Source organism: Lepisma saccharinum, chromosome 4, assembly GCF_977018435.1.
Source record: "Lepisma saccharinum chromosome 4, izLepSacc3.1, whole genome shotgun sequence".
Lineage (NCBI taxonomy): Eukaryota > Metazoa > Arthropoda > Insecta > Zygentoma > Lepismatidae > Lepisma > Lepisma saccharinum.
Genome location: NC_139232.1, coordinates 55,057,037 through 55,070,356, shown reverse-complemented (window position 1 = coordinate 55,070,356; position 13,320 = coordinate 55,057,037). Strand labels below are relative to the sequence as shown.

The window sequence follows — 13,320 nt, the reverse complement described above, 5'->3', positions numbered from 1 at the left end:
GGAAACCGTGAAAAAAAATGACTTGGTTTTCAAAGGCATACAAGCTTGGTAGTCTAGCTTGCTCGCGATCAAAGTGACTCACTCACGCTATTCAAGGCCGCTTCTTATCGCACCCAGCACGTTACAAGTGACCAGAGTCGAATTTTAAAGAGAATCTGAAGAATGGTAGATTTCATCAGAGGCGGCTAGGTAGGCACCAGCTCAACATGCAATAGTTTAAGTGATAATTCCTGACAAAAAATACGTATTGAATAATTATTGTGATAGCAATACGTGTATCCGCTCTTTTTTAGTAGAGGACGATCTTCAACCTCTTAGGTGACGAGTTCAAGCCTTAAATATGAGAATTTCAACCTTAGACGACCTCAATTTCACCTAAGAGGTTGGAGATCGTCTTCTACTTTGTGCGTGGCCTTCTTTGCGTGGCCAAAGGTAAAATAAGAAAAGTCCTCCTCCGTGACCTCCGACTGCAGGACGGCATGGATTCGAGTCCGCCTATGCTCACTTTCTAGGTTCTCGGCCTGTGTATGGGACCGGTGGAAACCCACCATCGTGAAGAAATTGGGGAGCTACGAGTGAGTAGCGTAACCCGGTCTCGGAAATCTCCTATGGGGCATGTTCCTGGGTAAACAAAAAATAATCGATCAGACAATTCGATTATCGAAGGCGATAAAATAACCTCCGGTTGACCAAGTTGCTAATATAAATAAATGGAATACAGATTGTCTTCGAGCTTACATTGTTAAAAATGAGCGGATACACGTATTACTATCCCAATAATTATTCAATACGTTTTTTTTGTCAGGAATTATCACTTAAACTATTGCATGTTGAGCTGGTGCCTACCTAGCCGCCTCTGATGAAATCTACCATTCTTCAGATTCTCTTTAAAATTCGACTCTGGTCACTTGTAACGTGCTGGGTGCGATAAGAAGCGGCCTTGAATAGCGTGAGTGAGTCACTTTGATCGCGAGCAAGCTAGACTACCAAGCTTGTATGCCTTTGAAAACCAAGTCATTTTTTTTCACGGTTTCCGAACGCGATTGCTATTGTAGACGTATATATTCTCTCAAAAGAGCAAGAAAGGAAATTCGACCAATGTTCTCCCGTCGTTTAAAACCAAATATTATCTATTAAACGAAAAGTTCACGATTGTCAATAAACGGTTTAACCTATCTGAGCATAAGGTGAATGTAAATACTAAATTTAATAGAAAGGTTCTCCAAAATTTCTCTTCCACTGTCTACGTAAGGTCAGTACCCAGGGGAGGGGCCATGTGGGCCATGCTTCCCCCTCGAACCCTAAAATATTTAACTGTGAACCTATAAATAAATAATTACGAAAATAACATCGTCGATTTTTGAAATGTGTAAAAATTTCAATTTTGCTCTTGTATAAATGAATCTGTTTCTTGCGCATAAGTCTTCAAGCTGCAATATTGGGTGGTTTTAGTTTTATAATCATTGATGCAAGGCTACCAGACGTCCGATTCACCGATTTAGTCAGGATAGTGCGTTACTTTCAATCCCTGTCCAGACTTTTTCGAACTGCAATCGTGATGCAAAAATGTCTCTTTATTATTGTTTTTTTTTGTAACTCACAATTAGACATGTTCTTTATTGTATGAATAGTTCTAAGTACGCAATATAGAATTATCATGACTTTTTAATGACGTTCGCACTATTTGAACTATTTTGTAATATCTGTCTGTCTGTCTGTCTCTCTCTCTGGTCTACGTCAATGACAGAAATGCAAGCAATATTCTTATTTATTTTTAACCCAATTAAAGGAAAGTGTAAGCATTTAAAAGAAATAAGAAAGATCATCACTGTTGCTCTTCCTTAGAAATTGTTGTTTTTCGAGGAAGAAAAATTAGAAGGATTTAGTTCAGCACCTTAACACAGTGTCCCACGAGTCTCTCTTGACTAACACTGTCAAATGTGAAGTGATTTTATGAATAAAATTTTCCGCCTGTTTACGTATAACGTTGCACAGCTTTGGTAGTTCGCAAACGGTGTAATTATTTCATGTTATCTTACGCAACAGCAAATACATTTCATAAGACTGTTCTGGACACAAGACTTGCATCAGTAAACAAGCATTTTGTCTGTTAGAGTATCACAGGAAAAGAACATCGTCCTGTAATATTCAAGCCTCTAGATATTTTCCATTAGTAATGTCTAATCACAATAATAAGTTAGAAGAAATAACTCGCATTTTCACAACTACCAATATTCTCGTTTTTCAATTACTTCGAAAATTATTTCTCGAAGATATCGGTTATACTACAAGAAAGCAAATCAAAGTTAAAGTAAAAGTTCAACTACATGTATACCAAACGACATTTACAATATTGGAGGGACAGAATACTTAAAAAAAAATTATTGTTTCATTCGAAGGTAAAGGCGTAGTGTAGTGGTTCTTCTACCTGATTTAAGGAGCTAAAGGTTGTAGGGTAGTGGTTACCGTTCAGGATTGTGAATCTGATGGTCGTAGGTTCAAACCCTTCCGCTGGCAGAAAATTTTCGTAAGTTGTATACATATATCCATTGTGTTCATTGTCCACGCCGTGTGAAACGGAATGATTCAGTTTGGAATTAACGATGGGGGAGGGGAAATATTGAATTACAAAATTTCCATTTCAACGAACCGAGAAGTGGAGAAAAATTGAATAATTCTTATAAATATTAAAAATTACGTTCATTTTTTTAGTGGTGTAATCGCAGGTAAAATCAAAGATCTTACATGGAAGATTTTAATTTGCTCTGAACTCAGCCAAAAGGCATTTCGCACCGATCTAATATATTCTCCAATACATTTCAAAATGTCATTGAATGTTTGATGTCGATAATTTGACCAATGCTTCCATTCTTGACGCTCAGACGGTATTTTATGCAACTACCTCTTGACTCCAGTTCCTTCTCCTTCTTCTCTCCCCTCTTTCCGTTCTGCTTTTATCTCATATCGCCTTCTCTACTTTTCTCGCATCTTATCTCCATCCCACTCTTCTCCACTCGTCTTATCTCCTTTCCTGTCTTAGATTTTCGACTCCACTGCACTATTCTATCTTTTATCGTTCTTCTCTTTTTCTCTCCTTTACTCTACTCTCCACTTCCCTCTTCTCGTCTCCTCCTCTCCTCTCCTCTCGTTTTCCTCCTCTTTTCTCTTCTTTGTTTTTTTCCTCATCTCTCCTCGAATATTTTTCCATTCTCCTCACTACATCTCCTCTCCTCGTCTATCCTATCTTTCTTCTCTCCTCTACTTTTCCTCTTCTCCTTTCGCTTTCTCTTTCTCCTCTCCTTTCGTTTCCTCTCACCTATTTTCCTTACTGTATACTCATCAGCGATGAAATACTAGAAAACCTATTTTTTTCTTTCAGAAATGAATTTTGTCATTTGCGATATAATAGTGATATTTTTAATAATTTTATACAATAATACTTGTTTATATTTCTTTCGCGTGTTTTATAAATATCTATTGTGCATGTGGCAACCCTGAAATTGAGCCTAACTCTGCACGCAACCCACCAACGGCTTGTGTAAATTGGGTTGCCTAGTTTAAAATGTCGTTGTCCGAAAACTTTTGAGAGACACTGTACAGGGTAGGACGCCACCACTCAGTCTAAAGCAGAATTTCTCAGCGACGCATTAATAAGCTTAGTCAATGAAAATCAAGCTTTTTAAAATTTTCCATTTTTGTGCTGACTACGACTACTGTAGAAGGTATTTCACGATTCAATGTAGGACACAATACTACCGTGCGTCCATTTCGATCTTCAGCCGAGAGATCGGGAGAAGCGTGGCGGGCGGCGCTGACGGAGATGCCGATATTTGCGGCCTGTAATACCCGCTTATTTTTATGGACATATGCAGACATTTATATAAATATTGCACAACAAGCACTAACCTGTGTTATAAGAGTTGTTCAAACTGATATCCACCAAGTGCCAAGTGTGTAGACTTTCGGGGAGAATACGTTGAATAGCCTGAAACTTTCGTGCCTGTAGCTAAAGTCCTTCTGGGTCAGGCCGAGAACTTATCAGCCCCCCTCGTAACGTGAACCTTGCGGCTGGCATTCCAATCCTCTCACTGACACAACACACATACACATTGCAATAACACAAACGAGTAACGGCAAGTAACCAATAATAACACTCTTGCGCACAGTACGAAATTAACACGCTCTTGGTTTACATCTGCTCGCCACTATATTCACAGCTCTGTCGCGAAGGAACAAAAAACTCGAGCTCGGAGATTTCGGATTGCAAGGAAGCTCACGAACACCATTGACTTATAACGGTTTCGTCTACAGCGTAATCTTGACACAGTGTTGCACATTCGAAACCTCCAAACGATCCCATCGACACAAAACTCTTTCAAGGATATAAACTTAAGCAGGACGTTACTGGTCAAAACTATGATTAAAATGTTTTATTATCTGTAGCTCTTAACATCGTTTCTAAAGCGTATTTTTTTGTGTATATAAGGGCAGAACTTGGATGAATTACAGATGATAAATTATAACACAGGTTAGTGCTCGTTTTGCAATATTTCTATAAATGTCTGCATATGTCCATAAAAATAAGCGGGCATTACAGGCCGCAAATGTCGGCATCTCCGCCAGCGCCACCCGCCACGCTTCTCCCGATCTCTCGGCTGAAGATCGAAATGGACGCATATATTTTAATTGATAATAAGACACACGTTGCTTCTTATTTAAAATACATGACAATTGAATGAATGTTTTTGAATCTATAAGAGTATACTGAATTGCAAGTAGATGAGGCAGTTTTACAATTGAACTTATTGGTTTTATTGTTTTTCCAGACCCAGTACTCGCCACACTGTTGTGCAAGTGCTGTACAAAGGAGTCCATATGGAGGACCAGACGAAAATTCAAGTGGAAGAGTTTATGCGTCACTTCATATTTGAAGAGAATCAACACCTTGAAATGGATAGATAGATAAATAAAGGAAACTTCTTGAAGCTCTATAGTGTCTGTAATTAAACGCAGGATGGACAGTACTATATGGAACTAAGAACCAATCAATATATAAAGAGTCAGTTTAAGAAAATATTTACAGGCTGTGTTTCGACAATTCTTATGAAAAGTGAACAAAATATTTATGTTTTATAGAAACATATATATTTTTTTAATTTATAAAAGGCTTTTAATGTGACATAAAGAGTTATATTATGAATCATCAAAAAATGTTGGAATTCTTAGTTACCACTTTCTGCAAATACAGAGGGTGGAGCTTACTATCTTCTCTTAACTTTAGGAATGAAACAGATAACACACCATTGTCACTAAATCCTGACTATATCAGTTGTAATCAGTCTACTGATAAAGTGGTAATCCAAAGTTCAATACGTGTAAGGATTCAGTAAAACGAAATGTGATGGAAAATCTTTTAACGTGGTTACAAACATTATGATTTCTAAGATTTGATGTAATATTAATCGTCTCGGTTGGTCTTTCATTTGTACTGCCTATGGATGCGAGTAAGAATGATCAAGAAGAGACACTGACACCAAAAACAACAAAGTATAAGGTTTTCCAATAAGAACGATATGATTTTACAATGAAATAAAATAAAAATTATTTCAGATACAACCAAACTTTTTATATTATTGTGAAGCATAGTTTATCATATTATGTTTTCAATAACACATCATTTAAGTGTCCATCTCGACTTCGTGCACACGAGTGTATTCGATGAACCCCTTTTTTCGATGACTTCGTGCAATAACTCGGGCCTAATATCACGAATGCAGCGTTCGATGTTCAATCTTAATGCATCAAGGATTCGTGGTCTGTTTGCCTAGACTATAGATTTCAAATAACCCCACAAAAAGCAATCTAAAGGAGTTAAATCACAACTTCTTTGAGGCCAACTAACAGTTGCATTTCTTGAAATTATCCTTTCACCAAACTGTTCTTTCAATAAGTCGATAGTGGCATTAGCAGTGTGACATGTGGCACCGTCTTGTTGGAACCACATGTCCTCCAAATCAATTTCATCTAAATTTGGCCACAAAATATCTGTTAACATCAATCGGTACCGCTCACCAGTCACTGTAACTGCATCTCCTACCTCGTTTTGAAAAAAAAAAAAAAATGGCCCGATGATGCCATCATGCCATAAAGCGCACCATACAGTGACCTTTTGCGGATGCAAGGGCTTCTCGTGAATCTCTTGTGGATTGTTTTCACATCAAAAACGACAATTTTGTTTGTTAACATATCCACTTAACCAGAAATGAGCTTCATCTGAGAAGATAATTTTTGCCCAAAATTATGATCCGTTTCAAGTTTCAAAAGAATATCAATTTTCATAATTTTTTTGAATAACAACCAAACATTCTTGAAGTGTGTATTTAGCCATGATGAATTGTCACGGCATACTAAGCACAAATGACAACTAGTGACAGTTATAACATTTGAAGCATAGGTGCCAGTTCATTTCAAAATCATATCTTCTTATTGGAAACCCTTTATAATGCATGTTATTATAGTTTTGTTTTCAATAGTTACAATGGCATTCCGTGTTTTACTCAATTCTGCAATAAATCTTGGCATAATTGTAATTTAAAATATACCTGATTCAAAACTTTTCAATAGTAGTTTAATCAATTTTATGTTGATGATGAATAAAAGTATCTCTGTATATTTTTCACACAACACTTCTTCTGCCTAGGAGTATTTCAAAGAATATCTGTCAAATAATAACTAGTATGGACATATATTTGATTACGTCTTGTAATGCAAGCCAAATAATGTATATTCCTTCTATCATTCTATTTCATTGAAGGTAGCTATTTATAATATTAAGGCGGTATTTATATTTTTAAGGCAGTATGTATTTACAACATGAAATCATTCTTAAGCGTTAATAATTGTATGCGAAATTTCATTCCAGCCGGAGGCATAAAATTATTTTTTTACGATATATTGCTGTTCGTGAGTAAATAAATATCATATTTTTTGTTGTGTTTTGCACCATGTGTAGTAGTGGATGTTGATGAATTTACCTAAAGAATTAATCTTCACTTGACTACAGCTTGGCCAAGAAGAGATAAACCCTGTGGCCTTGCTGTAGAATTTCCAACCATAAGCGAGCGAAGGGAGCGTGGGTGATGCAATCAGCAGGTTACCGTGTAATCCTGCTCCTACCTTACAAAATTGTGCAGCTATTTCTAACACATTGTTCACAATTCTTCAGTGTCAGTTGTGTGTATCATCACGAACCAGAAACCGTTGAAGCAGAGGTGTAGTACTTTATGTATAATTCTATTTTTGATGTTATTAATTTGATTTCAAGTTACAAAGAGCAGAAATGTATCACCATGAAGATTATTATGCAGTGTTTTTAGTTTCTTCGAGTAAATATATTATGACAATTTTATTCAGGATTTTAGTGTGCTCCTTACTGAAGAGCAAGTGACGGACTGTTTCAGATTTGGAGTATTAAAAACTTTAACAGTGAGTTAAATCAGCATTATATACAACTTTATTTTTGTAACAAAAGTGTGTGTAACAGACAACAAAAGTGTATGTAGCTTAAAGGTTTACATAATAGTTTACCTGAAAACTGGAGTTTAAGTAGCGAGAAATATCTTTGCAGTCACCGTTGGTTCGAAATAAATTTGTCACACAATGCATGAGAACTATGATTTTTCCAGTTTTCTTTCTATTCCAAAATAAAGGTGGTAAAATGCAATGGGGTGATGTTTCCATCAGCAGTGGAATAGAAAGCAGATTTTTTTCTGGATTGGAATGTTACTTTAGAAGGAAAGGGTGAAGCTTGATTAGTCACGCTAGACATAAGAGAAGAAAAGCAGACGTGTTGTTGTTTTTTTTTATTTATGGTGGTAACATTGTTACGAAGAGCGTTTGAAGTGGACATTTCTAGCTGGGGGGATGCTTGTTCGAGCCTTGGTGCTAGCTGGGGGGCAGGTGCCTCTATGGTTTAACATGGCGACAGTAAAACAACTGGGGTGATGCTTTGCGAAAATTTTGCTAGCAGTAGATATCACCCCCCACATCAACCTCACTTCGAGCACTGCTGACGAATGATTATTTAATAATAAAAATCAATATACTGAAAAGTGTTAACTATCACTAGTTTCACTTACAGTGGCGGCGATTAGGGGGCGAGGGGGGGGCAGTTGCACTCCCACTTTTCGCCACTTTTGCCTCCGCACAATGTTAAATCTTATATACAAAGGGAAATATACTGTATTTGCCCCTCCCAGTTTTGGCACCGTGCCCCCCCCCCGGTTTTAGAACCCAATTGTAGACGATGTTAACTTATATTTAAATACCACGAACTGAAATCATATCACATTTTCTACAGGTACTTAGGAAAGTTTATTAATCTTGAGAATTGCACAGATACTGCCCGTATTACGTATTTTAAAACTTATATTTTAATTTTATGTATTACTAGCTCTGTTAGATCTGCGATATTTCAGATATGCAATAAAAATAACTTGTCATTACACCAACTTTTGGTCAGTTTTCAATTCAGTGGTTTTAAAACAAGTCAGACTAAAAAAGTAAAACACCGTTCTAACCACCTAAGTTACTCAAAATGTGGTGCAGACCTAGGGCCACGTTTGCACCATAAAAAAACAGCCGGCTGGAATTTCTAGCTGTTCTGGGCACGGCCCTAATTTGTTTACCTTTCTACACTCACCCAACTTCGTTTTATTCTAACATTAGCATTTGAGGACGCAACAATGGACCCACATTTCGACATCAACCAACATTGCAGGGAGTCTTCCAGCCATTTCGGTGATTGTGATTTAAGGGTTGAAAGTGAAAACATGGTCAATGCCTGCAAGGGGCCTGCTGATGAAGCTGCGGCCTCCAAATGAATGGGCCAAAGTGTAAAAATTAGGGGGGGGGGGCGAATATATGTGGACGCAAGTATCGTGCAAAGCACGAGATTAGTGACTAGTACATTTTTTCTACAGCAAAAAATTGTTTCAATTAACCGTTCAAAACTTCTACATTCGTATTAAAATAACTAAGTAGCCTATTATCAGCCCTCCTGGCATGACCTATAACTTGACAAGTTTAAAAACAAGACGCTGCAAGTAGCTGTTGCGCATCTCACACCACATTTCCCCTCTCCATTGTTCGCAGCGACGTTGGTTCGCAGTGTTGCAGCCTGGTCTGAGGATTTTCAACGAAATTTGTATTCGCTTTTTCATGGGCTGTTTTCTACCTGTCGGAGTACAGAAATTCAGCTCACCTTCCGCCAACGACTCTTTTCCTTCTCTTAAAACTTGGCCTCCCCGATGGCGCAGTGGTAGCGTTGTCGCCTTGTAATCCCGGGTTCGATTCCCGGTGGAGGCACATAGTGGTTCGGATCCCACTTTAAACTGTAGGTCCAGTACCAATTAGCCTTACTGTGCATAAAGTGAACTTAAAACAACAAATCAATCCAATCCAATTCTTTTAAAACTTGAGAAATCATCCATTTAGATACTCCCGTGGCGGCGCTTGTGGACTCGACAACATTATGTAACTCCTTCTGATTTCGCAAATATGTTGCAACATTGTAAACAATTTCTCTGGCCTGTCCTCTAAGGGGCTTTCCAGAGCAGATTGTGGATTTCGTTGGACCCGGCATGATTTGATTTTTCATTTCAAAAATGTGCAGCCAAGAGTAAAGAGCAAGATCATTTCAATGCTTTAAAAAATAACACAGGCAAGCATGTTATCAGATTGCCTTTTCGTAGCGATTGTTATACGATAAACAAAAGAACCCCCACCCCACTCGACTTTACAAAAACGAACAGGCCACTGCTCGATGTCGCATTCAGAAAATGAAGTCATTCGCCCAGTAGTTTCTCTTCGTTATAAACGTTAACACGGGTGCGTAATACTACAGTTTACGATCCGCGCACAGTACGCATTTTCTAAGACCGGATTAAATCAAATGAACCACTGATAAACTGATATGAGTCGGCATCGTCAATGTACACAGTAAAAATAATTTGTCATATTTGTTTTAGCTTAATTTTGCTGAGTTGGCACCACTCGTAATCTCAAGCCAAGACTAGTGAGTAGAAGAGTGGTGGGGAGGATGACGTAATAGGAAGTGCTCCGCAGCGATCTGCGCATATCGGGACTTAACTTGTCAGGCTATAGGCCATTGTGTAGCTTTCTTAATATACTCTCCATTAGTCCTACACAGATACTTCCATGGCGTGACAAACTAGTCACAGGAGATTCCAGCTTTGGGTACCAGCCTGAGCATGGATGTTTTGAATGTTCGCATGCATTTCATTTAATTAAACATAATTAACCCTTGATGATTGGCCAAATGTCATATGCTGCATAATTCAGACAATCTTAGGATTCAAATTCAAAAGCAAATTAATACTAACTGTCATTTGGATTTCTAGGGATTGTTGGGCAAATCTGAAGTCCTCCATCTAGAAACGCTTTGACAGATTTCACTCACACCCAGTAGATCAGCCATTCACGTATCTACTTGCTGTGTAAATTTCAACTTAAAACATGTAATTTTTCTTCACTTAAGACTGGTGACTTGCCCCAGTTTATATCCCCCGCCCCGTCTAATTTATTTTCTATATTAGAAACTTATCATGAAAAGCTTATAGTTTGAGTGATGACCTTACGTTTGGGTGGATCAAGAAATGCTATAGTTTTATTGTTGTTTGTGGGAACTAGTCATGTTACAAGTGCACAATTTTTATATAAAATCGAAATAATTAATTCTGCAATATGTCCATTTGGTCAAGCGAGGAAGATCTACAGTATGTTTTTTCGAATCTAAGGCACGTTTTTTTCTTCGGGTTCGATGGCGTCTTGAATTCGAGTAGAGGAAGTGTATAATATGTGGGTCCCCACTTTGTTCATGCCACATTTCAAGGAAACCACCAACCCAAAATGAATGGAACTTATGCTTGAAATTGTTCCTTATTATCGAGAAAAAAAATCGCTTCATTGTGAAAATCCTATTTTTTCGAAGACATGCAACTTTGAACATTGAAGAAAAGAAAGCGTTCCTAAAGCGGGCTCCTTTAAATTTAGTACAATTAAAAACAGCAACAGCATAATTTATAGTGATATATGCTGAAATACAATACATGGAAGGCTGTGGAATAAAATAAAAACTTTTCTGAATTTTCAGCACACTGTATTACAAGAAACTTTAACAAAATAACCTGGAAGAAAGAGAAGAATGGAATCTTCAATCAAAACTCTCAAAGAATCAAAAACACTACACACAGTAATCACAAATCAGCCCCTGGAAAATCTACATGGGGCCATAAAAGCGCAGAACACACTGGAACGACGTGGTGGCCCAGTTTAGGACCACACTTGATTATTTTTTTCAGGCTAATTTTTTCTCACGCATTCAAGTTCATTACTTACGAACAGTGGCGTAGCAACATATCGCGAGGCCCTGGGCGAGATTAGAATGCGAGTCCTCCATCCGTTCTTTAAATTTGAAATCTCAATGTGAATCGATAGAAAATCTTCAGGGATACGTCGGAAGATTATCATATATAAATAATAATAATACATTACTGACGAAAATGATATATAATAATATGCCAGGGAAAAATTTACACTTGGTAGAGGTATATTCTTGTAACACACTGCTGGAATTTTCTTTAACCAAATTACTAGTAACTAATAGCACGTTCTTAAAGATGTTCTTCAGACATAACTGATATCCTTAAATATGATACTTTTTTTAATCAGAAATGCAAATTACGAATCTTTAAATATAACTTATATGGACGGGTTAAAGTTACAGTGCTGTAAGTCACTTTTTTTAAAAAAAAATGACTTAGACACAGAAACCAGATCTATACAAGTCAATCTGTTAACAGAAAACGTGAAGTAAGTCAGAGATTCATTCAACTGGCAACAGATGACAATTTGAGGTCTAGTGATAAAGGAAAAAGCTGTTGTGTTGATCAGCAAAGTGCTGTGAATCAGACTTTTTTTTTTTTAAAAAAAAGAAAAGTGAATTACACCACTGTAACTTTAACCCGTCCATATTAATTTTAATGAGTTTTTCTTCGTTTTCTCATTTGAAAATTTGTAGGATGTAAATATCACAAACCATGGCATTAGAAGAAAATATCGAAGGACTCCCATTCGGTTTCAATATCAAAAAATCTTATAACGATAGCCATTTGCTCCATACGTGTGGAATCTTTGGCACAATCAATTGGAACAACTACTTTGACCTAGATTTTATGTTACCTCTGATTTAACGTATTCATTCAAATTATAACGTTAAAATAGAATTTCAAGGAAGATAAAAACAGAATGTTTTAATTTTATTGTCCACAGAAATTAGCCTTTTCCATCTATTTTTCTCACTTCTGAGTCATTCCATGCCAAATCAACACAGACATGTGCAATTTCCAACCTGACCACCTCCGATTTTCATGAAATTTGGGGAGTTGGAACTATGCATGGAACTTAGTAACTACAGAAATTTTTAGTCTCGTGTGTCTTGTAATTGTTAAATTATTCAAGTTCAAAGTTCGCAGAAATTGCCCTTTCTGAGCACGTTGAGCTATTCTAATTCTGTTCCTAATTTGCCTAGGAAGCTGAAATAAAGTGTATTGTGTAGAGAATGGAACATGCTTTCCAATGATATGTAACAAGTTTACTTTTGGATAAAAATAAAAATTGTCACATGGCCTTGGCCTTTGACTTTGAATATCTTAAAACACGTCATCACCAAAAATCACGAAAAAAATATTTTGCACATCATGCTATACTTTAAAACACATGAAAAGATCATGCTGGGACTGCCATGGGATCAGAAGATACAAAATAATATGTGTAACTATGTGACAGATAAAGGCCTCATTACAATGTAGTAGTGCGAGTCAAAAGTCCCTTAACACTCCATATAAAATGTATACGAGTTATGCTGGGTACAATTGGTCATTACAGAAACATGTTAGGTCCAGGGGGAACCATAGTTGTGTGTGCGTGTCAAGCAGAGGTCCGCCATGTTGTTGGCCATCATAGTGAATCAAACTCAAATATTTTCAATGGAAGGGGGGTGATGTGATATATCAAATAATTTCACGAGAAATGCAGTGGTTACCTTACATTGGAAGTCTTTTTTTTCTTCAACAGTTGAAGCAATATTTAAGGTGCACCTTGGATTCGAAGAAATACGATATATCATATTCTCATGCAATATTATAAATTATTCTTTAGAAAAAGAAAACCTTTATGACGACAGGTCAAACATAAGTTACAATCACCTTTAAGTGTGGATAGTTTATTGTATGAACTTGC

General features: G+C 37.0%; 1 protein-coding gene across 3 annotated transcripts in view; it reads left to right on the top strand.

Annotated features, from left to right (window-relative positions):
• Positions 1-7,608, top strand: part of LOC145987158 (deoxynucleoside triphosphate triphosphohydrolase SAMHD1-like) — a 144,019-nt gene extending 136,411 nt beyond the window's left edge. For all 3 annotated transcript variants that reach the window (XM_083121667.1, XM_083121668.1, XM_083121666.1), the window contains exon 9: positions 4,827-7,608. In XM_083121667.1, the coding sequence (XP_082977793.1) occupies positions 4,827-4,962 (136 nt within the window). In that variant the 3' untranslated portion in view covers positions 4,963-7,608. The remainder of the gene's footprint in view (positions 1-4,826) is intronic.
• Positions 7,609-13,320: the final 5,712 nt, after the last annotated feature.